The sequence below is a fragment of the Manacus vitellinus genome, unplaced genomic scaffold (genome assembly GCF_001715985.3).
Source record: "Manacus vitellinus isolate BGI_N305 unplaced genomic scaffold, ASM171598v3 scaffold_64_pilon, whole genome shotgun sequence".
Classification (NCBI taxonomy): Eukaryota; Metazoa; Chordata; class Aves; order Passeriformes; family Pipridae; genus Manacus; species Manacus vitellinus.
In genome coordinates, this window is record NW_021940718.1 from 736,748 (window position 1) to 737,869 (window position 1,122).

The 1,122-nt window shown below is 65.5% G+C and overlaps 1 protein-coding gene across 1 annotated transcript in view; it reads left to right on the forward strand.

Annotated features, from left to right (window-relative positions):
• The first annotated feature begins 44 nt into the window (after positions 1–44).
• Positions 45–1,122, forward strand: part of ANKRD24 (ankyrin repeat domain 24) — a 9,615-nt gene continuing 8,537 nt past the window's right edge. Inside the window, exon 1 of the mRNA XM_029963863.1 lies at positions 45–124. Within this exon, the coding sequence (XP_029819723.1) occupies positions 89–124 (36 nt within the window). The 5' untranslated portion in view covers positions 45–88. The remainder of the gene's footprint in view (positions 125–1,122) is intronic.

Sequence of the window (1,122 nt, forward strand, 5' to 3'; positions counted from 1 at the left end):
GGGGGGCTGAGCTGTCCCCGGGGGGGGACAAACCCTCCAGCACGGCCATCCCCCCTCCAGGTGCCACGAGGCTGAGGTTGGAGCCACCATGAAGAGCCTGAGGGCCAAGTTCAAGAAGGGAGACGTGAGTGCCATCCCTGGGGGCTTGGGGGCACGGGGACCTCTCCTGGGATGTCCACAGGGACACGGGGACGTGCCCATGAGGATACAGGGATACAGGGACCACCCCTGGGATGCACATAGGGACATGGGGACCTGCCCTGGGATGTCCTTGGGACATGGGGACCTGCCCTGGGATGTCCTTGGGACATGGGGACCTGCACTGGCATATCCACAGGGACAGGAGGACACGGGGACCTGCCCTGGGATGTCCTTGGGGACATGGGGACCTGCCCTGGGATGTCCTTGAGGACATGGAGACCTGCCCTGGGATGCCCACAGGGACAAAGGGACCTGCCCTGGCATATCCACAGGGACGTGAGGACATGGGGACCTGCCCTGGGATGTCCATGAGGATGCAGGGATACAGGGATCTGCCCCAGGATGTCCACAGGGATGTGGGCACCAGCTGTGGGATGTCCTTGAGGACACGGGGACCTGCCCTGGGATATGGATGGGGACCTGCCCCAGAATGTCCCAAGTCTTACAGGGACTTGAAGACATGGAGATTCCCCCCAGGATGTCCCCAGTGTCACAGGGACACGGGAACACCCCCTGGGACAAGGAAGGGGTGGCCGCTCCCCACGGGGACAGCAGCCCCAAGAAGGTTGGCACTGCCACCCTGGCCGGTGGCATCGAGCCCCCAGCGCACCCCCGAGTGCTCCCAGAGCCATCCTTGGGAGTGGGGCAGAACAAAGGAGAGGGAAGCAGGTCCCAGGTCCCCTCGCTGTCCCCTCCCTGGTGACAACTGCCAGCTTTCCAGCTGCCACAGCCCGCGGAAGCAGCGAGTCGATGCTCCTCAATTATTCAGGAGCCGCCTGGCACGGCCGAGGGCTCTGCCCCGGGGGCACAGGGTGACAGGGCGGGTGACAGGCACCCGGGGGACACGGCTGGGGACACGGGGACACAGGTTGGAGCCCCCCACGTGGAGTCCGGGGGGCTCCCACCTCAGGGGTGCTCCGT